General features: G+C 41.4%; 1 protein-coding gene across 6 annotated transcripts in view; it reads left to right on the top strand.

Annotated features, from left to right (window-relative positions):
• The window catches only part of syne2b (spectrin repeat containing, nuclear envelope 2b), a 167,165-nt gene that overhangs the window by 22,405 nt on the left and 122,451 nt on the right, over nt 1-22,309 (top strand). For all 6 annotated transcript variants that reach the window (XM_067614887.1, XM_067614886.1, XM_067614890.1 and 3 more), the window contains 25 exons: nt 92-169; nt 399-491; nt 972-1,174; nt 2,027-2,226; nt 4,332-4,432; nt 5,565-5,654; nt 7,818-7,931; nt 8,134-8,271; nt 8,571-8,735; nt 8,959-9,071; nt 9,630-9,798; nt 10,376-10,472; nt 10,693-10,892; nt 11,623-11,787; nt 13,193-13,333; nt 13,706-13,807; nt 14,664-14,837; nt 15,004-15,166; nt 15,441-18,835; nt 19,210-19,344; nt 20,523-20,716; nt 20,987-21,068; nt 21,244-21,344; nt 21,468-21,588; nt 21,711-22,010. In XM_067614887.1, the coding sequence (XP_067470988.1) occupies nt 92-169; nt 399-491; nt 972-1,174; nt 2,027-2,226; nt 4,332-4,432; nt 5,565-5,654; nt 7,818-7,931; nt 8,134-8,271; nt 8,571-8,735; nt 8,959-9,071; nt 9,630-9,798; nt 10,376-10,472; nt 10,693-10,892; nt 11,623-11,787; nt 13,193-13,333; nt 13,706-13,807; nt 14,664-14,837; nt 15,004-15,166; nt 15,441-18,835; nt 19,210-19,344; nt 20,523-20,716; nt 20,987-21,068; nt 21,244-21,344; nt 21,468-21,588; nt 21,711-22,010 (6,834 nt within the window). The remainder of the gene's footprint in view (nt 1-91; nt 170-398; nt 492-971; nt 1,175-2,026; nt 2,227-4,331; nt 4,433-5,564; nt 5,655-7,817; nt 7,932-8,133; nt 8,272-8,570; nt 8,736-8,958; nt 9,072-9,629; nt 9,799-10,375; nt 10,473-10,692; nt 10,893-11,622; nt 11,788-13,192; nt 13,334-13,705; nt 13,808-14,663; nt 14,838-15,003; nt 15,167-15,440; nt 18,836-19,209; nt 19,345-20,522; nt 20,717-20,986; nt 21,069-21,243; nt 21,345-21,467; nt 21,589-21,710; nt 22,011-22,309) is intronic.

The following is a 22,309-nucleotide window of genomic DNA, read 5'->3' on the forward strand; positions in this document are numbered from 1 at the left end:
TTAACATACTTTCCAGCCAACAGGCCAAAGTTTCAATGGCAACCGACCGACTGACTGACTGACCATCTGAAACTCTGCTTGTGTTTTACAGAGCCGGGAGAGAGGCAGAGGGACTTTTCAGCACAGGAGCAACATTGAGAAAGCTCTCTCCTTTTTAAAGAGTAAATCGGTAAATGATACACTAACAGGGTTCTGCAACTGCCAAATGCCAAATGCAAGCACCAACCGTATAGCAAGAAGTATACAGATGATGTTGACAATTTATTTAGGCATAAGATTATATTAATCTATATATCTGCAGGTTAAAAATTCTGACTCCAAGGATGATTTTTCAACCTTCCTAATGTCTTAATTAAGACTTTGTGCAAGTTTGAAATATTTCCCCTTTTTGTCTTCAGATCAAACTAGTCAACATAAACATTCCTGACATCATGGATGGTAAACCGTCCATCATCCTCGGCCTCATATGGACGATCATTCTGCAGTATCATGTGAGTTGAATATGTTCTGTTCTTACAGATTTTCTTTCGTCGTCTTGTCTCTTTTCGTTTCTTGTTATCCTCCCTGATTTACAGCATATTTATCTCATGAAATCATTTCCTGTCAGGCCTGTCAGATAAGGCCTGTCTCTGAGGATTGTAGAGAGGTTGTTCTCTTATTTTCTGTACATGAAAAAATAAAAAAAAGTTTCATGCTGTTTAGCAAATTAGAGCAAGAGAGAAATCTCTTATGATGCAGGAAATATGCACATTTATTAAAACATCTCAGAAATATAATGTGTGTGAACCAGTGGTGTCCAGCAGGTTTTAGATGTAATTTTTGCTATTTTAAGCTTCTTATTTTGTGCATTAGAAGTACTCGTCCTTCCTTTATCTTTTGGAGATTATTCGTCGTTTGACACCTTTCGACCTTTTCACACAGTTTCCAAACATAAATGCTAACCAGAAACTGTGTGTTGATGGTTTCTTCAGATCGAGGAGTTGGCCAGCAGTCTGTCGTTCAGCTCCCGTCAGTCTTCCATGGAGTCTCTGGCCAGTCTGGACTCTCGCTCCACCCTGTCGAGCCGCTCGGCCAGCAGCAGCCCCACTCCTCCCAGAGGCTCGCCGCTGCACAACCGCTTCAGGGTTTCTGCCAAGAAGGCCCTCATGCTCTGGGTCCGGGAGCAGTGCCACAAGTAAGTACCCGATGGAGCGAAACACGCGTCTACATGCGTTGCGTAGGGTTCATGTAGGGACGCGTTGATATATACCAGCTTGTTAAAGCAGAGGAAGCTCTAATAGAGGCCAAGCATGATGTAAGGAGTGATATATCCTCACACAGGGACCTCTCTGATATTCCCATGTCTGGACTTAAATCCAAAAACTGATCAGGGCTTTACTTAGATATTGGAGTTCAAGATGCTTTGCTCTATAATAGACTCCTATACACATGGGCTTTCATAGTATTTCAATAGAAATAGTGATTTTGTCACATATTTAAATCCTGCATCTATTTATAAAATATCAAATTGCTGTTGTGTTCATTTACTGCCATTTGCTGTGTTTTACAGTATATATATATATATACATATATATATGTATATATATATATATAAAAGCTCATAATTCATTTTAAAATAGCTTTTTTAAAGCTGCCTTCGTGTCCAATGACGCCGAGGTTATGTGAATTTAAATATGGCACGCTGTTTATTTCTAGAGCACAGAGGGAGCTCCTTTAAGGAAACACCTTTATTTTTAAAACTGAAAATATATCAAGCACATATCAGTATACCCCATTTCATCCACTATGTTTTATCCATGTGGTTTTTACCTTAATATTGTTCTATTGTCTTTATGATTGTTCATTGTATTCTTATGTATTTTGCTATTTCTGCTTGTCTGTTTTAGTCGTTGATCTTAAAGCCCTTGTGTATTTGATTTGAACGTCTGAATTTCTATAGAAAAAAAACTTTGTTCCAGACAGCAGCGTTTGATATATTAACTTTTAGTATTATAATAATAATAATAAAACGGTTCTTCCCTCTCAGAGCCGGCTGTTCGATAAACGTGAAAGACTTCAAGGCGAGCTGGAGGAGCGGAGTCGTCTTTCTGGCCATCTTATACGCTCTGCGATCCGACCTGGTGGATCTGTCCAAAGCCAGAACCAGAAGCAACAGGCAGAACCTGGAGGAGGCCTTTCGCATCGCGGAGCAAGAGCTGAAGATCCCCAGACTGCTGGATCCTGCCGGTGAGTGACTGAGCTTTACTACGGATAGTTAGTCCGAACACCAGTTTATCACAGCAGGAGATGTTTTATTTTGTTCTTTGATTTTGTGTTGTTGATGCAGCTTTAGTGGGAAAATGTTGAACTTTAATTAAACTGTGTCCCAAATCTATTCCTCCTATCATTCAGATCAATATTTCATGACAACGAAAACAATAATCTGACCTTTTTCATTCAGATTTCTCATTTAGTCCTAAATCTGATAAATATGTTTGTACAGTGATGTAATTCTCACTGTTTTCATGTGATTATTCGCAACATTTATCACAGCTCTTTGTTCAGAGCAGCTGCAGTGAAGTTATTTAGTAGAGAAACACTAATCAAAGCCTCTTGTTTGTGCTAAACTGATGGTAACGGCAGATAAAGGCTGCAGCGGTGTGTGTGTGTGTGTTCTCATGTTCGTGCTGGTAACACACACACACAGCTGGGTGTTTTCAATACTCTTCTTACACTAAAGAATAACATATGTTAAAGTCAATGTTTAGCTGAAGCTACTGTATGTTAATAAGAGACATAAATGCATAACTGATACATAGATGTAGGAATAGTTTAAAATACTGTCTGTCTTGCATGTTAAGCTCATTGTCACTGAACCATACCAGTTATAAATCCCCATAAGTGTTTCCCATGTGCACACATTTTTTATTACATATTACCTATTGCTTTCATGACAGAGAAATACAAAGATCAATAGCTAATCTCACATTTAAGCAAGTGTTGTTGTGCCGAGTTTGACTATTCCGGAGAGTTCGTTCTTGTTTTTGACGGTCAGGACGGACGGGAACACAGGCTGGAAAACTATACGGGAGCTAAGGAGTGAACGGGGAACAGGTCAGAGTCAGGTGACTGGGACGGCAGGAAGGACTGGGGTTAATCGGAGGGCGGCTTATTTTCAAAGTTATGGTTTGGTTCATGATATCAGATACAGGGACGACCATAACGCTTTGAAACTAGAGGCCAGTGTCCTCAAAATAATTGTAATTATTATTTAGTATCGATGAATCTGTTGATTATTTTCTCATTTAATCAATATTCAGTTTGCTGTCATAGAGGAATAAAGAAACCAGAAAATATTCTATATTTTTAAATATTCTCTTCTGTTATTTGAGAAGCTGGAATTTAGTTGTTTTTTTCTTAAAAAATGACTCCAAACGATTAATCGATCATCAAAATAGTAAACATATCATTTAAATCGACTAATCATTGCAGCTCTAGTGATGAATATGAGAGCTGAAAGACTGAAAATGAAACGCTTACGTACTGTTTCTGCAGATTAAATACATTTTTATATATTTGCACTTTTTTTTATCAAACATCTGTAAAACACATTTCCATTTTTATCATCATCGGTCGTTTCTTCTTCTTTAGATTGTCGACTCATTGCGACTTGTTTTTTCATTCTCCTCGCAATTTGTCAAGATGATGCTGATGCAGAAACCGTCTGAGTTTTAAAAAACGCAGACTCACACGGCATGTACATGTGTTGCACGTTTTATTTTAGATTTATGAGTCTTGTCTTCCACACTCTGTTTACTTCACTTGAACTTCCTTAGTTCTACTTATTTCCACGTGAGCTCTGTTGAAGTCTTTTGCTCATTCCTGAGATGATCTCAACATGCTTCTCTTAGGTCTAGGGCCTCCCCCCACCCCCCCCCCCAAAACAATCTTTCTCCAAATATTCCCACTTTTCTCAATGACCTGCTTGTGTATCGGTAATTGATGTGGTGCCATGTGAATCTTTGTTAATGTGTGCAGATCAGTGTTGTGACTGAACCATGCCCAGCGAGCCTGAGGGCGGGTGGGATGACGATCTGACAGTCTGCTGACTCGCTCGCTGGTTGTTTTGCTTCAGTCTTAGATAAAACCCTCGCTTGTTTCACTTCGCTCTGCCTGTTAGCTTATTAATTTTTATCAGCCGGATGCCATAAAGACAGACAAGTAACACCTTTATATCTCCGGTTTTAATATCAAACTTGAGGAGAGCAGGAGGAAGATTACTGATTATGTTAGTCTAAAGCTTTCGGCAGTAGTGTAGAGACTGATCATGGAGGATTGTGATGTCGATGCAGATGTGGATGTCCGAGACCCCGATGAGAAGTCCATCATGACGTACGTGGCCCAGTTCCTGCAGTACTCCAGAGACCAGCCGGTGCTCGAGGAAGAAATGCAGGTCAGTATCATATTCTATTCAAACGCTGAGCAATATATTGCACCATTTCACATTGCTGCAACGCTTGCAGGAAAGTTTTAATGTCACTTGACCACATGTAAACGGATATTTCCCTTCTCCATTTTTTAAAAAGAATTTGTGTGACTTTATTAAATATCTCTGCACACACGAGAACCCAACAATGACTACAAACAATTAAAGAAACACGCCGTGCCAGCAGGTAGCGATAAAGCCTTCAGCTGTGCAGAGTCAACAAGAGGAATGAAGGTTAAAAACTAGACAAAAATAGTTCGAAAAGTGAGATTTTTAGACTCCTGAGTTACATATTAAATATGAATTTTTGTGACTATATTTCAAAGTGAAACAGGTCCTAACTAGACTGAAATGTAGTCATTGAAATACTGTTAAAATAACAATTTTCCCCAGTTTTAATATAGACACCTTCATGTTTTATATCCGCAAATGACCAAATCAGTGCTGAACTGTTTCTTTTCTTTTAACTTCTCCAATCTGTGTGTTTGCTTCAGTCTGATTGACACTTTTGAAGCTGTTGCCAAGATCAATTTTTGAGTTTAAAGATGAATATATATATATATGTATATATATATATATATATATATATATATATATATATGTGTGTGTTATGTGTACAGATGTTTAGTTGGGATCCTTTAAACTAAGTCATCAAAGGCTTGTTGTAAAGAACATAAACCAGAGGCAGGGTATTTTCCAGTAGAACAATAAATGTATTATTCTTAACTATTATTTCATAACTCATGTGGTGCAAACAGTCTTGTAAACACTGGAGTCTGCTTTGTAATGTAGTATATATAATGATAACTGTTTCTTACCCCAGATGCACTTTTTGATGGAGTTTGCAAACTGGCCAGTATTTATGCAGATACAGTTATTTATGAGAGGTTGATATTAGCCTCTGATTAATTACGCAGGGTTAATTGTGTTTGGTGGGTACAGCTTTTAGATGATATTTTGTAAATTCAGTATTTTATGTGTTTTATCCAAATTGTATTGTATCTTTCCACTAAAATATTTTGTTTTTGGGTTGGGATTTCTCTCCTTTGTGGCCTCCTCTCCTCTCCTCTCTTTCCTTCCCCTTTTTTCCTCCTCACAGACACAATACCTGACTCCTTCTCAATCTCCTTCTCCTATCAACTTGCCTGTTCACTACACTCCTGCTGTTTCCGCTTCACCTCTGCGACAGGTAGACCTGACCCTCACGATCCACTTCCGATTTGTGTCTCACCTTTCATCCACCTACTAACCTTCCTGTTACTCCAGCACACTCTAGACTCAATAATAAGTGATGACAGCATAAATCTCCCCGTGAAGTCTTAGTAGCACCTCTTAATGATATGTTGGCTTAACACAAAGACTAAAAATAGGGGGAAACAGCTAGTCTCAGTAAGCAAATAAGCATTTTATTTCCCAAAATGTTTGCGTGAGTTCATCAGTTCCACAACGCCCTACCGCTGCTGTAATGCTTTAAAATTAGGAGGTGGCTACTGGTACGGATTCCTCCATGTCAATAGTCTGTTTATTGTTGGTACAATATTATAAGGCAAGATCACATGATCAAATTCAAATAGTTTCAAAACAGAAGAACATTTTTGCTTGGAGGTGATTTTTTAGGTTAAAATGGTTAAGTTTAGGCACAAAAAACACTTGGTTAGGGTTAGAGAAAGATCATGGTTGGGGTGTTAGGGTTAGGGTTAAGACAATAAAATGCCCTAAAATGTCCTGTTTAATTGCACTAAAATACCCAACCTGATGGTCAAAATGTCTGGTAAATATGTCCCATTTAACGGCACAAAAATGCCTGATGTGATGGTGAAAAAATGTCTGGTTCTTAGTCTACAAGACCGGCAATCTACAAGTATGGCAATAAATTCCAGAGAGCCGTCCCGTACCAATAGAACAAACCACTATCTCCGCTGAAAACCAGTCCAGACCAGCAGCCTGTGGACTACTGGTGCAGGAATCCCGTTCCGTGTCGATCGTCGGTAAATTATTGTGCTGGTTCCGTAGTCGTAGCCGGTGCCTTCAAAACGAACGGATGTTTTTCTCAGCTCATGCCGTGTGTTTGGAAATCCTCTGGCTTGCTAGTTTGGATTTGGCAGCATCATTACTGCCGTGTCACACAGCGTAAATCAGCCACACCAAAACCTTTATAGCACCCACAAATGACTATTTATTTTTATTGTTGAAGATTATATCTCATAAAGACATGGCGCTGCAGCTACTTCAAGCAAAAATCCAGCCGCTAAAAGCCAAGATTAACTTCAAATCACATGGTGGTTAAAACAGCAAGACTGATCACGCAGAATTGGACTAGTTTGCCTTGTTTTCTGGGAACGGATCCAAAGCCACAGGGAGGGTGTGTTTCTCTGCCTCCCATGAGATGAATAAAACGCTTCACGGGGCGACTCTGCAGTGCAGCAATTCCTTCCACTGAGATCCTGCTGCTGTCGCCTGTCACAGAACTCATGACGGATCAGTCATGGTCAGCTCAGGTTTCTGACGAGATATCAGCGAGTTTAGACGTGGCTGCTGTAGACATTTGAGATTTCGTGTCGGTGTTATTTCATAACTTGGGAAGAACCCTGCTCTGCTGTGTCTGTGCATAGATTTGTTGCACAGAAGTTCTGCAAAATGAGGAGTTTTGTTCAAATTTGAGAAAGAAATCTGAAAAATACATCTAAAAGTCCTGGATCTTGCCGCTACACATGGTATTCTTTATATGGTGTGCACATACAACAACACATAACGTTGCAGTTTACAGTGGGAGGAGGATAAAAGGAGGCTGTGCACATGTTCCCATCCTCTTAAGGATAAAAACACCTTGTAGCCAAAACAAACCTCAGTAATTGCTGGGTTTTCCTCTGTGCACAGGCTTACTCACAAAACTAGAAAGAATTTGGCACACCACTCTCTTGTGTAAAATATCTCATGACTGGAGTCGGTGCCTTGTGGGAAAACATTTCGATTAGTCTGTATCGCCTTTGTGAACATCATTTTTAGCACTAAATATAATATTATGCATGTAAATAAGCCCTTTTTTCACAGCGTGTTCATTCGGTTGCCATCTAGTTTGTCTCAGATGTCAAAGATGATAATATAGGACCACTGTTATGCTGTTTTCATGGGTTCAGAGAAGACGGATAAAGGCTTTCTGCTTGCTTGATCACATGGTTGAGGGACTACAGGTGTTCTTCGATTGCATTAGAGCAGAGTAATTGTCATAATATATATATAAGGCCTTTAATGTGCAGGCAAGATCTATCTATCTATCTAAATCAAACTACATATACAGTATCTTATCACAACAAATACTGACAAATGATGCAACATCGCTCTACGTTGCCAGGTGACACCTGATCGCAAGGCACAGGAAGTGACATGCTGGCTGGTTCAGGCCTACGATGAGCTGCTGGAGGGATGGGACTCCACGGAGGGAGAGAGCTACTCCGAGAGATACAGTGTAGGTTCCCATCAAGATACATTAAGTATCTCCAGTCTTTATTGCTAATGCTAATGTTAGCTTATTTCTACTTAATGTTTAATGTTGTGCTTGTTGTGTTATCAATATGTTGGTTGGTTTCTCAGAACTTTGTTGTATAAATTTGAATCCTTCGTTTGTTTTTGCTGTTTAAGCGACTTCGATGATTTTTTCTGTCTCTCAGGTGTTTCAGACGTTTCTGGTGTCCTTCAACGAGCAGCGACGTCCCATCATGCCTTTGCTGACGGCGATGAGACGAACTTCGAAACTGAGCGAGGAGCAGCGGGCGCTCAGGGAGGCGTGGGACACCCTGACGGAAAAGGTCAGTTCCACTCAAATCTCTGATCCTATCCATCCTTAAAAAAATGTACAGAAAGTAAACATTTTGAAGCTGTATGCTCTACATTTCAGCTTCTTTCGTACGGTTGAGTCTGGTTTGTTTTAGTGTAACAATGAATATAAAAAACAAACACTAGCTTTAAAAATGGATCTACCTCTCTGTTATATGCTTCTTTACACATTACTTGTAGCTGTTTGCAGTTTAATGTAAAACAGTGAGTTTCCTTGTAATAAAATGCATTAACTTGACTTTCTTTCTGTCTTTTTTTTTTTTTAATGTAGCTACGTGAATACAGAATCGAGTTAGATATGAGTCTCCCAGCCCCCCTGGACACGGTGGCTCGCTGGCTGTTGAGAGCGGAGGGGGTTCTGACTGAGGAGCAGGGTGACCCTCAGGACCACGGCCGGGCTGCTGACGAAGCCAGAGAGAAACAGGAACTACTCAAAGTGAGTATTTACTTCATTCAACCATAAACTATTAAAGTGGTTTAAACTGTTCTTCTTCCTCAGAAAACCCACCTCAGGCAGGATTCTTCACATTAAAGAACAAAAAATGCTTTTAAACTGGGGAATGAGGCTGTATCTGGAATAAAAATGCTCCTTGTAAGGTGTTAAAATACAGACTTTTGTTGGATATGCATGTGAATGTGCTCACTGCTGTGTGCTGCAGGTTTGCCTGGAGGAGATGCCCCAGCAGCTGAAGACCTTCCAGGCCTTCCAGAACCTGGACGAGTACGGAAACATGCTGGTTCCTACGGACAAGATGGATGAGCTGAAGAGGAGGTGAGGGTTTCTTCTTCCCAGGAGGTGGACTGTGTGTGTTCTTGTACAGTATTTGTGCACATGTGTGAAATCGTATCTACTGTGCATGAAGTTAAATGTTCTAGAAATACATCTAATGTCATGACCTTCAGCTGGAGATAATCAAAGCTGTTGTTCAAATGCTGATAAAAACATCTGCAACAGTTACAGCGCAAGACACAAACGTGTTTCGGTTGAATGACACATGAACAAAATGATCCAAGAAAAGCAAAATTAACTTTTACACTGGTGATTATGCTGTTATATTTAAGCCATGAATCATGGAAATGTGATGAGATTTCCAGGCCACATTTATGTCATTATACATATGATTACATTTCAAGTTGTTCAGCAGGAAGTTTGTTGTCTTTCTTAAGTGGAGTCTATTTTTTTCAATTCCTTAAGGACTTTTTTTTTTCATCTCACTTTCACAGTTTCCCTGCTTCTGTCCAATTTCTGTCCATTTTTTATCAGTCTTTTTTTTTTTTTTTTTTGCAGTTCTTCAAAGATTATCTCACTGTCTCAACCTTTCTTCACCAGGTTCACCAGTGTAAGAGTGACCGCTAAGTACCACGGGATCAAGCTGGAGTACCGAGAGCAACGCCACACCGTTTTGGATCTGTTGGGGCAGATCAGGACCAAGCTCCGGGTCTGGAAGAGGCCTTATATATCCCCAGAGGCTGTCAGGGTGCTGCTGCAGGAATGGCATGTGAGTATTTGTACAGATTTGCCATCTTAATAATGGGAGTAGTTTAAAGGAAGTAATATATTGGCCTTTTACACATTATATGATATATTTTGGGTAAAAGTATACTAATAGATAGAGGGGAAAGTATAATTGTATCATGGAGATTTGGTACAGACATTGACGAACCCCAGAGGATGAATCCAAATGACTTTGGAGATGCCCTGACTTTACCTTTAACGCCAACTATGAGGTCAATATTTCAACTTGTCAAATATTTCCCACAGTTCATGTAAGGATGCCTCAAAAACTGACAAAAAAACTACTGTAACAGTACACACTAAAGTTAGCATGTTTAGCTTTGAGGTAAGTATATGTGCCATGCTAGCATTAATAAAGCCAAGGTGCTAATTGTAATGCTAAACATACTAATGCTTACAACAGTATTAGGAAGTTGTGCATTTACCATCTGACAGCTGAGGAGGAAAACAGCCACCATACATCAAATAAACTATTTTGATGTATTTTACATTCTTTAGTGGAATGATACAAGAAAAGCAAAGTCATCTCTCATTTTTTTCATAATTTTGTCATTTCACAGGAGCTGGTAAACACGCAGGAGCTGCCTTCTATGTTGGATGCAGCCCTTCATAAGTTGAAGCAGGATTCTGAGAAATATTCAAGCAAATCTGCTCTCGGTAAGTGTTCTGGGACTGCATGACTGATGTATAAAATTCCTTCAGTTTGACTCCTTTTCGTCCAACTGATTAAAGAATGTTGCCGTTCAGCACTTTTTCCTTAACTGTGAACGGAGCAGACAACATCTGTTTTGCTCCTTGCAGCTGGATTGACACTTCACTTCGAGCGATCAGGCCCAGTTTACAGATTGACTGACTTGTTTGTCTCTGTGCTCTTTAGCTGCAGACTACCGCCACGTCAGTCAGCAGGTGAAGCAGCTGCAGGAGGACACGGCCACGGTTTTGGAGGAGGTAACTGCAGCCAAGAGCTCTATGGGACGGGTGCTGTCCACCTGGGACTCCTACAGCGACTGCCTCAGCTCCATGCAGGCATGGATGGAGCAGGGCTCTGCAACACACAGCCACGGCCACAGACCAGAGGTATTATAAACATGTCCTCTATAAACAGTGCAGTCATAGAGGACACGAACGCCGTGGTAATGGTGGTTATCTTTACTCGTGTCATCACTGGCGCTCTGCACAAAGCTGATCTTTTATTTTATTTATGTTGTGTTGGGCGGAGCAGCAAGGAGACAGGGATAGAATAAGAATAAAGTATTTATTTTAAAGGCTGGGGAAAGGGAATGCAGGCCTTGGGAAGCTTGGGCAGACACCTAGGAAACTGGGGCTGGAGCTTAGGCTGAAAGCTGGGAACCAGGAGTTGAGCCTCAGCCTTGTACTGGAAGGTCGGGAACCTGGGGCTGAAGAGGTAGCCTGGAAACTAGGGCTGGAGCTTGGACTGGAAGCTGGGAAAAGTGGGGGTCCAGGGCAGGGAAGCTTAATCTTGTGGCAGAGATAATGTCATTGACCCAATTGTTATGAATAACCAAAAAAAGGAAAATAAAACAATTTTGAAACTGAAAAAAGGAGGAAATCTGGTCAAAGTAAAAGATGACATCAGCTAGGCTCCGCTGACTGAAACTTAACTAATCTAATGAGATTATTCCTGCCTCCAGAGCAGTTCTGTGATTGGAGGAATGTTTGTGTAGATGTATGCTAAAACCTCTGCTAAAATATATCAGAAAATCAATACATTATTATATATCAATAACATATAATCACTTTTCCCTGTCTCTTGATTAAGACTTTTATTTTTCATGTTTTAATGAAGGTAACGTCTGAGTCTCTGGCTGAGTGGGGCTCCCGGCAGGCTCATCTGAACGAGATGGGTAACTTCCTGATGGAGTCGACCGACCCTCAGACCAGCAGGAGTCTGGCGGAGGAGCTGTGCAGACTTAACATGCAGTGGGCCGAGTTCGTCAAGAGACACACGTTTGTAAGTTACCAAACGAGGAAAAACAGCGAATCATATGTTCTTTGATCAATGCCGATAATTTTTGCTGACATCTTTACTGTTAATGTCTCATCCATGATAAGTATTGTTATCATCATAAATACCCAGTTATTTTTCTAAACAAGCCACTAATTCTATTTATGAAAATGTAAAAATATTGTGTAATCATTGTTAATCAGAGGATTCATAGATAGATCAATAGACTGACTGTAGGTTGAACATACTGCTATTGGCCACAAGAATTATGAGATGCAGAATTAATGTACATGAAATAAGGCTGCAAATAATGATTGTAATTATGATTATTTAAATGTCACATCTATCACTTACCATTTTCAATCGTTTACTCTGTAACATGTCAAAAAAATAGTAACAGAAAGGCACCTCATGAGTCCGAGGTCTTCACATTACTTATTTTGTCCAACCAACAGTCCTCAATTGTCCAAAACAAAAAAAACAGTAATACAAACAATAATAAAAAACAGAAATGCAACCAATTTGCACTTTTGAGAAGCTGGGAACCAGTAAATAGTGCACATTAAGGACTTGGTGTTTTATCATTGACATGAATGCTCTGCAGATAATAATAATAACAATAATAAGCTTTATTTATAGAGCACCTTTCATGACATAAAATGCACATACACATAGATATATATATATATACATACAGATATACACACACATACATACATGTATGTGTACATTCATTCACATACATACGCATTAAAACGGGATAAATATCAGTTAAGACATGGTAAAAGAGTAAAAGAGAATTCTGGAAAAGGGATAAAATCATAGAGGTAAAACAAAATCAATTAAATATGAAGTATAGATGAAGAAGTATTTATCTACAGTTTATACTGTTCTCCTATATTTAACTCTCTGCAGGGCTTTGTCTTTATCAGGACGAGCGTCTTTGTTGTCCTAATGTGTTGGCCTAGTTTCTCCTGTTTTTATAAGGGGGCAGGTGACAGGATTTGGGTAATTTTATCTCTCAGATGATTGGAATTGAAGCCATGATCGTCCCATTGTTATAATTATTCCCAAGCTGTAATATTAAGGAGTGGCTTCGAGTTGACTTTACAGTTTGTGTGGAGGCAATTATAAGTGCATGGCCTTCATCATGCCGTTTCATTGTTTTCTCAGGTTGCATAATGGACAGCTGTATTGTGCACACTGTGGTATTAAATACAGGCCCATTAAAATCCTGGGAGTACATCTGATAAACACACAAACTATGATTTTATCTTTAAAATCAGTCCAAACACATTTCTAGTAAAAGCAAGTTGTTACTTTTTTACAAGCTTTTGTTGTTTGTCTCATTGTTGGGGGGGAGTTTTGTAATCTTTTTGTTATTTAACCTCTTTGCTTGTGCTTTTTCCAGGATAGTGTGGCTGAGCCCAGTGCTGACGCCCAGGCCAGACCTGAGGACCTACAGGCTATAATCAGAGAAGCCACTCTTATTCTCAAAGAGCCTCTGGAGACGATGGCAGGTCCTCTACGTACCTACAGGAAAAGAATACAGGTAGGACTAATGGATGAATAAATCACACGTTGACTGAACTGTTCTGAACTTTTAGCTCTCTCAACTTGTGACTTTGACTCAGCTCTAAGCAGAACATAAACATTAAATGTACAATTTTAAGGGAATTTCAGAGGAAAAAGCAACAAACAGTCCTGTATTCACATAGTGGAGTCTCTTTTCATGCTTATGATACTTATGACATAAAGTACTGATTCAAATGGTAATTTTGTATGGTATTAGAAGATTAGTTACAAGATTAATCAATTAGCCTGTCAAGTGTTGAGTGATCATCTTATACACTGTTACAACCATATTACTTTAAATCTCCAGATATGTTTCTCTTGTGTTAACTGTTTGCTTTTTGCCCTTCAGTTTATAATGAGGAAGATAAAAGAAGTGGATATGGAGGCTCTGGCTCCCTCCCCAGAATGCCCAATGGATCAATTACAGAGACTGAAGCTAGCTATACCTGAAGTATGGACATTTCCTTCCTTTTTTATTCTCTTCATAAAATATCTACCAAACATAAGACAAACTCCCTTTTCCAACACATGTCTTTTACAAAAGACTTTTTGAAGTTGCGAAACATTTTCACACTAGTCCTAATGGGAAATTTTCCCTGACGTACTATTAATCCAAGAAGAAAAGAGTCCTCGTCCTTGAATCCTTTTCCCTCATTAAAGTGAAATAAAACTATTAAAGCAGAATGTAAATCCCACATTTGTGTGGCTTGTCTATCAGTTACATATTCACATTCTTTCCTGTCAGTCTCATGGAAACTGTCAAAATCTTTTTCTCCAGTAGTTATCTGTAGTTATTCCTCAGACTGCGTTTTTGTCTTTTTGAGCTCCTCGTCATCTGTGACAGCACTAATTCTTGGCTGCTTGATAGAGGATTCAGCCCATGGTCTGTTTCCGAAGTAAAGACGTCAGAAGATGCTTTGGACTTTTTCATTTTCACTCATAAATGTATTTCCAAAGCACATTACACGAGGTATCAGGAACTCCTGCAAGTGACAGTGGTCTAACGAAACATTTCTAGAGCCAGTTAACTCTAACAGACTCATTATAAATGGACCTGAGGACACTTGTTAGCCAAGCAAACTGAAGGCTACAACCCACAATGCAACACTGGTACTCTCTCCATTCAAAACAAATATCTAATAATGTGAACATGTAATTGTCTTGTTCTCGAATATAAGACGACCCTCAAGTAATTTTCCAGAAATTCTTATATTCAGGCTTATATGGTAATTCATACAGTATGTAATTGTTGCATTGTGCATGTAAGTTTGCCTGTTTGTTACCATCCATGTTCTTGTTGTTGCCAGGTAATGCAGACCCTGTGTGAGGCAGAACAGGTGTGTGCAGAGCTGCAGCACAGTGTGTCGGGCCTGGACAGTCGCTTGGCTGAACTTCTGCACTGGGAGAGAGAAGCCAGGGAGCTCTACCAGCTGCTGAGGGCGGCAGAGCGACAGCAGCAGGGCCAGGACCCAAGAGCCAGGGTGAGATGATCCACAGAAAAGGGAGACTGTTGTGATGTGACTGTATATCCAAATTGCGGTTATTGTGAAAGAATTACAGCTTCAGTAACAAGCTTATTTCATAAAGAAACCAGAATGCTTATTTGGGGAATTGTCAATAGGTATTAGACACTATTTATTCCTGCAGGTCCTGATTTCCCGTGGACTACAGCTGGAGGGTCAAGTTGTGACAGAGGAGCAGGACCTTCAGGTGATGGTGATGACAAATCAGAAGAGCTCTCCCATCCAGTACCTCCATGCATCCGCCATGCAGGACCGAGTGCGAGCTGCTGTTGCTCAGTCACAGGCCAGTTATCTTTTTATTATTGACTAACCACTGAGTTTGACATGTTCTGTTCTTGAGCCAATAGGAAACGAGAAAAGTTAAGGGGGTTTGTTTTCATCCTCATTCCTTCATCTGGTCCATTCAAAGACATTTTTAGGAACAGAGGCTTAAAACAATCATAGCTCCTCCATGAATCAAGTCACGCTCCATTTATGCCAATCTGTCAACACTTATTGTCATGTAATACAATATATCACGAGGTCAGTTTTTGTAATGTCAATTATTCCAATTTCAGGAAGCAGTAGGTATGCTGAGCAGCATAGGAGCCAGAAGAGACAGAAGTAGAAGCCCCCCGGAAGGACCTCCATCAAAAATCTTTATCAAGGCTAAAGACAAACCTCAACATCTGAGAGAGCCGGACACCATGGAGCCAACTCAGGAGCCCGAAACACAAGTAGTTTCTCATCAATATCAGGAAACTATTGTGCCAAAGATAGTGGTGCAGGAATACAGAGAAGAACAAATGACTTCTCCTCCATTGCCATATAGCTATGCACAAGCTGTGACGCAGACTAGGACAAAGTCGCCTCCAGAAGGCCAGGCTGAGGCCTACACAGTGACTACTGCCGAGACTAAGGAGCAAGTATTGATACAGCAACAACAGCTGCAGCAGCAAGAACAACTTGACACACAAATGGAAAACGAGCTAAAACACCAAAAACCCAAACAGAAGCCACCACAAGAAGTAGTGCAGGAACTGATGCCTAAACAACCACAACAGCAGCAGAAGCAAGAACAAGAACAGGTGGAGCAACATCAGGTAGAAATGCATCAGTATCAAGCTCAAGAGCATGTGGTCACACATATACAGGTTGAAACACAAGTTAAACAGACACCTGAGACCCACATGCAGACTTCACCCCAACAACCAGCAGCAAAGAAACCTCTGAGCACCAAAGAGCTTCAAAGCAGAAAGGCTCAGGCCATGAAGAACCGGCCCTGGCTTCAGAAACAAGGCTCAGGAGAGCATAAAACTCCAGCTCCAAAGGCAGACCAGGACTCCACTCAGAAACCAGTCCAGACTACACAGCCTGAGGCACATGCTAAGGCTCCTAAACAACCACAAAAACAGCAAAAGAAGCAACAAACACAAACACAGAAGCCTAAAAATCTAGAGCAGCAGCAAAAACAACTTCCAAAACAACAGCAAAAGCAACAGGAAGAATTGCTGCAGCATCAACAAGTACAGGAACAACAAAAACAACCACCGCCTGTTGTAAAACAGGAACAACAAGATTCAGACACAAAGGCTAAATCCCAGACTGCAACTATGGTTCAGCCTCACCCACAAACAAAGGCTCAAAGTCAAGTGCAAGTGCAGTCCACAAGTGTGTCCCACACCACTACAGACAGTCAGCAACAACTGAAGACCATGTCACAAACCACAGTGAGCCAAGGTCAATCACAGACACAAGTTCCTCCACAGGCCCATGGCCCTGTGATTACACAGTTATCGACCCAGACACAGCCACAGCCACAGTTCCAGCCCCAAGGTCCAGTTCAGTCACAGACACGCATCCCAGCTGGGCCTCAGCTGTCTATGCAGCCACAGGGTCAGCTCCAAGCTATTGCCCCTGGCCAAGCTGTGGCTCAAGCGCAGGCATGGGCTCAAGTCAGACCTTCATCTCCAATGCAGAGCCAAATTCAGCCTCCTTTGCCATCCCACATTCAGCTTCGTAGTCATCCACAGTCATGGGCCCCTGTCAGACCACCCTCCCCAAAGCCACCTATACAAACTCAGGCCAAAACTCACACTCAGTCAATAACGATGGCTCAAACCCATGTCCAAGTGATGGCTGATCCTCAAACTCATGCTCAGTCAATCTTGCATTCTCAAAGCCAACCTCAGTCCATGGCCCAGGTTCAGACTCATCCTCAGTCAATGGTCCGGGGTCAAACCTATCCTCAGCCAAATACCCAGCCTCAAATGCATGCTCAGTCCATGTCCCAGGCTCAAACCCATGTTCAGCGTATGCCCCAGCCTCATACCAATGTTCAACAAATGACACAGCCTCTAATGCATACTCAACCAATGGCTAAATCCCAAGTTCCAACTGCCCAGTCTCAAACCCTTGCCCAGCCAATGGCCCAAACAAGTCGTACCCAAACTTTGACTCAACATCAAACCCAAGCTCGACCTGTTGTCCAGCCTCAGCATCATTCTCATCCTATGACTCAGTATCAAACACATCCTCAGCCCGCAGCCCAGCACCCAGGCCATGTGTCCCAGGGCCAACTGCAGGCTTGGACTCAAGTCAGAACCTCATCCCCAATGCCTATCCAGCGTCCACAGGCTACGGCACAACCCCAGCTCTACCCACCGGGTTACTCCCAGGCTCACTCTCCATCTCAAGCTCCACAGTCTCAGGGTTATCCAACAGCTCAGGCTGTGCCACAGTGGGGCCAAGTTAGGCCCCAGCAAGGACCTCAAATGGGGCCCCCTGGGTATTCTCACATGGGGCCATCATATACTCAGCCTCAGTTGCAGCAACAAACACAAACCCAACTTTGGGCTCAAGCACAAACCCAAATGAGGCCCCAGAGTCCCATGCAACAACAGCCTCAGATGAGCGCTTATAATATGGCTCATATCCAGACACAAAAAGGCCAAGTTCAGCAACAGACCTGGATGCAGGCTCCACCACATCTCCAGCCCCAGCCTTATCCCCAGGCCCAGCAATATTCACAGGTTGAGCATCAGTCCCAAACTCAGCGTCACCCTCAGCCTCATATCCAAGTTCAAATACCTCCTCAATCACAAACACCACACCATCCTCAGCGTCCTGCACAGCTCCAGCTCCAACCTCAGCTGCAGGCTCAGTCCCAAACATACATTCAGACACAGCCATCTGTACAATCAAATCTTCAGGCCCAGACTCAGCAGCCTCAGCTCAAGCCTCAGTTCCAGCAGGCACCTCCACAAACCAAACCTCAGGCCCAGCTACAACCACAGCTGGAAATTCAGGCACCAACTCAATCTAAAGCTGAATCACAGCCACAGCCCAAACAATTGGTCCCATTAGCACTACAACCTGAAGTTAAATCACCAACTGAACCTAAGGTTCAGTCACCAACCCAACCCAAAGCTGAAAAGCTGCCACAACCCATACCTGAGTCCCAGTTACCACCACAACCCAAGGATCAGTCACCAACCAAACCTGAGGCTGAGTCGCCACCACAACCCAAACCAGAGGCCCAGATAGCACCACAACCCGAGGCTCAATCACCAGCTCAACCCGAGGCTCAATCACCAACCCAACCCAATGCTGAGTCACTGCCACAATCCAAGCCTCAATCACCCCCACAAGCCAGCATTCAGACCCAGCCACTTCCACAGTCAACACCTCAAACCCAGTCTCCTCTGCAACCCAAACCTCAACAGCCGCAAACCATTCTCCTCTCCCAGGTCAATGTGTTGCCTCAGGCCCAGGCTGACTCGCCAGACCTCTGCATCAAACCTCTGGCCCTGGCCCAGGCACCTCCCCAGGCCTACACAGAGGCTTACGCCAAGGCCCAAGCTTTGGCCAGGAACGGCTTTGAGGAGGCCAAGCACTGCCTGCAGGAGCACATCCTGGAAGCCATCAATGTCTTCAAAGACAAACGTATATCAGCTGATCAAGCATCAGTGAAAGAGGTAATCATAAATACTGATAATAATTTCTGTAATATCAGTCTTACTAACCACTAGTAGTATTTTTATTCAAGTATATATTTGTTTTAATGCTCTCCATTGCCAGATGATGTAACAGTTAAAACCACATAGTTGGTTATTCTTTCTTGGAAAAAAAATCATATGACACACAGGAGATGAACATTGCATATTTCTGGCAATAGACTGAGAAACTGTGCTGTAATAACTTTTAAAGAGGAAATATTTACAAAAATAATACAGAAAATATGCCAAAATGAGCACACTACTTATCTTTTTTCTTATTTCAGTTGTTTGTAACAAATCAACCGATTTGCAAGGATCCAATCTGCTCATTAAATATATGCCTTTCCCCTCAGGAGACTCTAAGGGCCCTGGATCCAGAGTTGCTGGAGGAGTTCCTGAGAGCAGCCGAGGGCATGGAGGCCTTCTGTACCCCTTCACAGCTCAGTGACATGGAGTTCTTCACCCAGTCTGTCAGGTCACAGTGGGAGGTAGGACACAAACTCACTTGATATGGGAGGTTGGTGTTAATGCGTGGTATTTTAATTGCTATTGAGAGTGGAGCAGTAACATATGTTAATTCTAATGAGGCTTTATTGTGTTATTTGAGGTTTGACTGTGCAAGATAATTGCTTGTGTATGTCTTTAAACCACAAATGTGCTACTGTTGGAACATTTTTCTGCCTTTGTCAGCTTTTTGGAAATATGAATGCCAGAAAACTGTTTATTTGTATGCATATAAAGCATGCACATAAAGAATTAATGTCATTAAATTTTTTATTGAATTCTATGTTCTAACATGTCATGTGGTTTTTCTTAATCCATTTTATTTGATCACCCAGGCCGTGAGAGCTGAGATCTCAGGCTTTTTGCAACAATTACGGTTTGAAGTAACAAGGAAACACTTTAACACAGTTGCCCTGCAGTGTGAGATGAATTTACGCTGCCAATTACAAAACCAAGCCCAGGTAGCTAAATAACTAGAGCTGAACTCTTGGCAGGTGTGGTTTGGTGGATAGATAAGCAGCTAAATTATCTGCTTTGCATATCTTACTTTTTTCTTCCTCCTTCTTTGAATGCCTCAAAGGAGACTCTGAGACTGGGACGTGGTAATTGTGATACTTCATTCTGGTTGCATGTCTAAGAGACTGCTGTTTTTATTGGAGTGTGTTTTTACAGTACCGTAAAAGACAAATTATTGCCTTCACAGTAGTTTAACAGAAAAAACAGACAAACAACCAGTCATAACCAACAAAGTAACACAAATATATTAATTTAAATGAATTTCTCATGAGTTATACAATATAAGCAACACAGTATAGATGACATTACATTTTTAGTAAAAGAAAAAAACAGCATTCTTTTATTATTTGTGCTATACACCTATTGGCTGCTACCATCTGGGGGATTGCTTGCATGTTGCAGTATGCCTGTTAAGCTGTCTTAACTAAAAATGAGAAATAAATTTATTTTAATTTTTTTAAATTTATTTTATTAATATTAGATTCAAATAAACAGATGGGTTAAACATATTGTAAGTCTCTATAGATTTTGTAAAATATTTTGAAAAAAAAAAAGTAGGACATTTATACTATTAATCCTCTGGTTGCAAATGTAATTATTACTGTACCTGTTTGCTCACTGTTTTTGTTGTGTCAACATTCACCAGGCTTGCTTCTCAGCGGACGGCAGCCTTGCCCAGGCAGAGCAGCACCTGGAGGCCTTGAATGAGCTGTGTGACACGCTGAGCCCTGAGGATGCTCACCGCCTGGCCCAGACTCAGCTGAGGGAATGCGAGAAGAGACTGGCTGCCATCCAGCGTCAGTTCAGCGGAGACCAAGATGCACCACTCCCTGATACAAGGTGAGATATGATAAATAGTGAAAACAGCAAGAAGTGAGCAGCCCCCCCAAAAGTTGTACTTTCTGAATCTGAGGTTAAATCACTTATATATATGTTTGGAGATAAAGATGGACCAGAACAGAAAACCATTTCAGTTAAATTCTGGGTCATGAACTCCTTCAAACTGTGAAATGTTCCAATTCCTGTCATGGCTTTTTAAATACAGATGTTGTCTTGTGCAGCACTTCAGATAAAATGTTAAAATCATTATTATCATTTCTGTTTTTGCAGGATTCCTGTTGTCTTCGGTGAAGATTTGACCCCCAAAAGGGAGCCTACAGGACCAAGTGACAAACCTCAGGTCACAGCTGAGGTTAGAAACTATGCACCGTCTAGATAAAACTCAACAAGTAGAATTCATTTAAATGTTTAAACTGTTTTCATCCAGGGAAATTTTGCAGACCATGCTAGAACTTCTACCAGTTTCCTTGATTCCAGCTGATCACTGAGCAACGCCATGCAGATAACATACTATTATTCTTCTTTAGGTGTCTCAAGTGACAGTGAAGACAGTCACTGTGGAGAGGAAGGAGGTTGAAAAGCAGACCTCTGTAGAGGAAGAAGTCAACAAAAAGGAGGTTTTAGAAAGGTAAACTGAATTTAGAGCAGTCTAGGCTTCTTGATAAGCTAACATGACACACAGTGTTGTCAAACCTGTCTGGAGGTTAATATATTCAATGTCTCTGTTTGTTTTAACTTATAAAATCTCCAGATATGAGAATTGTAAGAGGACTCTGCAAGCCCAGCTGGCTAAAAATGAACAGAGCATCAAAGATGTTCCCTCGGACTCCGTCTCTCTTAAAGGCCTGCACACACGGCTCCAGGAAATACAGGTACAATATAAGTTTGCGTGTATCAGGGACTTAAATATCACAGTTCACATTTGCTCTCTTGTTTCATAAGCAAACAAATCCCCATAATATGCTAGTAGTTTTGAGTTGAACTCCTTTCTCAGTTTCTGAGGCAGGAAACAGAGTCTCTGTGGTCAGAGTATGCAAACCACTGCTCCCAGTGTTCCCAATTGAGCGGGAACAATGGTCTGGAGCAGGAGAAGGTGGAGCTGAATGAGCAGTGGCGCAGCCAACAGTCCAACCTTCAGAGGAGAGGCAGCTCGCTGGGTTCCGCCCTCAGACAGATCGACTCCACTGAGAACCACATGGTGGACTTCACGGATCGTCTGGACCGCTACTTGAGGCAACCCAAAGACATCACCGCCTTCACACTGTCCAATACCAACATGCTGAAAGACATCAAGGTCTGCTGTCAGCCATGAGTACCTTTCTTTTCTGTTTAATTTAGTCAAATCTGTCCCACAAAAATTATCTATCCATTCATAGATATTTAGGGACCCCTCCCTGAGGCCCAGATTAAGTAAATGTTGAGAAGAGTGCAGCCTGTATTATCAAAGTGAACAAGTAGGAAAACCATTCTGGTCACCAAATGAGATGCTTTAAATGCACCGGTGAAAAAATACATGTGCAAATATCAATTATAGATATTCATATAAAGGTTACCAGCCTTAATAGCTAAAGAATGAATTTGCACTTGTTCTTT

The sequence above is a fragment of the Thunnus thynnus genome, chromosome 16 (genome assembly GCF_963924715.1).
Source record: "Thunnus thynnus chromosome 16, fThuThy2.1, whole genome shotgun sequence".
In the NCBI taxonomy this organism is placed as follows: Eukaryota; Metazoa; Chordata; class Actinopteri; order Scombriformes; family Scombridae; genus Thunnus; species Thunnus thynnus.